General features: G+C 48.8%; 1 protein-coding gene across 3 annotated transcripts in view; it reads left to right on the top strand.

The window, feature by feature from the left end:
- Golga1 (golgin A1) overlaps positions 1-1,884 on the top strand; it is a 55,480-nt gene that overhangs the window by 48,445 nt on the left and 5,151 nt on the right. For all 3 annotated transcript variants that reach the window (XM_013346030.2, XM_013346028.2, XM_013346029.2), the window contains 3 exons: positions 569-671; positions 752-885; positions 1,197-1,340. In XM_013346030.2, coding sequence (XP_013201484.1) covers positions 569-671; positions 752-885; positions 1,197-1,340 — 381 coding nt within the window. The remainder of the gene's footprint in view (positions 1-568; positions 672-751; positions 886-1,196; positions 1,341-1,884) is intronic.

Below are 1,884 nucleotides of genomic sequence, written 5' to 3'. Positions count from 1 at the left end.
GGTCTGGTGCCCTCTTCTGGCCTGTAGGCATACACACAGACAGAATATTGTATACATAATAAATAAATAAATAAATAAATAAATAAATAAATAAATAAATATTTTTAAAAAAAAAAAAAGGAAAAAAGAAAAAAGAAACAGAAGTGTAGGGAAACCATACATGGGAACAGACAGAGCACCTGGCTCTGGTCCTGCTGGCTAGAGGTCTCCAATGAGTCTTAAGCAGTCTGAGCCCTAGTCACCTCTGAAAAGAACTTAGGGTAATCATACCTTCTGACACCAGAATGAGGTGATCCAACAGACTGGTGCAGCATGGGTTCTCAGGAAAAGATGTATTGAGAGGCTGACCAAAACTTCCCATACTCTGGGTTGGCCCAGCATAGGCTATAGGGGCAGTGAAGAGAAGTGCCCTGTGCAGGGCCATTCAGCAGAATGGATCCAATTGCCATAGGTTTGTTCTAGGCTACGGATTCCAAGGAGGGCTTCCCCTTACCCACAAGTTGGAAAATGGAATCCCTGTAGGAGAGGGGATTTTTTCAGCCCTTCTCATGCTGAGTTTCCTGCTAAGGCTGCCCAGTTGTCAGCCATCATAGAAGAGAAAAATCGGAGCCTGTGTGAAAAGGACGAGGTGCTTCTCCAGAAGGAGCAGGAACTTGACCAGCTGGAGAAAGGTGAGGGGTCGACCCCTGACCAGCGAGGGGTTGCTAGCGAGCCAGCAGTCACTGCTCACACTGTGCTCCTGCCACCCTAGGTCACAGTTCTGCCCTGCTGCAGATGCACCAACTACAGAATGAACTGGAGGCCTTGAGGAGCTGCAGAGCCCAGGAGGCAGTGCCAGCTACAACAGGACAGGACCCCCTGCAGCTGCAGGGCCCGGAGTCACTTGTGAGTGCTGTCCTGTCCGGTACTGGGGTAGGGTGGAGTGCCTTATAAGTGCTCTGCACTTATAAGGTCCTGCCTTTGTGGTAAAGGTGCTCTGCTTCCTAGGAGGATTGAGACCTGTACGGGCGTCTTTGTGAAGCACCTGTTAGTGTGCCCATTGATCACCATAGGCCACTAGTTCGCCTGGCAGCCACTGGAGAGAATCTTATGTCTGACCTTACTTCCCACTAACACCTGTGCAGTGAGCTGGCACTTCCTCCCCACCAATCTGCATCTCAGCTTCTACCTTTTGTCCTGTTACCACTATCTTGTAGGTCATCGCAAAAGCCATGCAGAATTCTGAGTATGAGCTTCAGGCAGCAGAAGGAACTCCAAATGGTGAGGTTGAAGCCATGAGTATAGAGCAGCTACAGAAAGAAAAGCAGGACTTAGAGCAGCAACTTACGGAGAAGAATAAGGTGAGGACACCCTGCACCTGGCCAGCTGTGGGTCCTCTAGAGCCCTCCTCACCGCCGTCACCCCTGTCCTACTGTTTGCAGTGAAGTCCTGTTGAGTGCAGTGATACACACCTGTAACCCTGCACTCTGGAGAAAGATGCAGAAGGGCAGCCTGGACCACAGGAAACTTTCTTTAGAGACTGGTCTTAACACGTAGCTCGTTTGTTTTTGTTTTGTTTTTTTCAAGATAGGGTTAGTGTTTCTCTGCATAACAGTTCTGGCTGTATTAAAAGTCACAGAACCGCCCAGTGTACCTACGCAAAGCCTTTTTTTGTTGTTGTTTTTGTTTAGTTTTTAAAACTGTCAGGCAGTGGTAGCATGCACCTTGAATACTCTGGGGCAGAGGCAGAAGGATCTCTGTGAATTCAAGGCCAGTCAGGTCTACAGAACAAGTTCCAGGACAGGCTGCAAAGCTACACAGAAAAACTGTCTTGAAAAAAAAAAAATGCTGCCGGGCGGTGGTGGCGCACGCCTTTAATCCCAGCACTCAGGAGGCAGAGGCAGG

Source organism: Microtus ochrogaster, chromosome 4 (assembly GCF_000317375.1).
Source record: "Microtus ochrogaster isolate Prairie Vole_2 chromosome 4, MicOch1.0, whole genome shotgun sequence".
Lineage (NCBI taxonomy): Eukaryota > Metazoa > Chordata > Mammalia > Rodentia > Cricetidae > Microtus > Microtus ochrogaster.
Note: the sequence above shows the minus strand (reverse complement) of the source record. Positions and strands in the feature narration are given on the sequence as shown.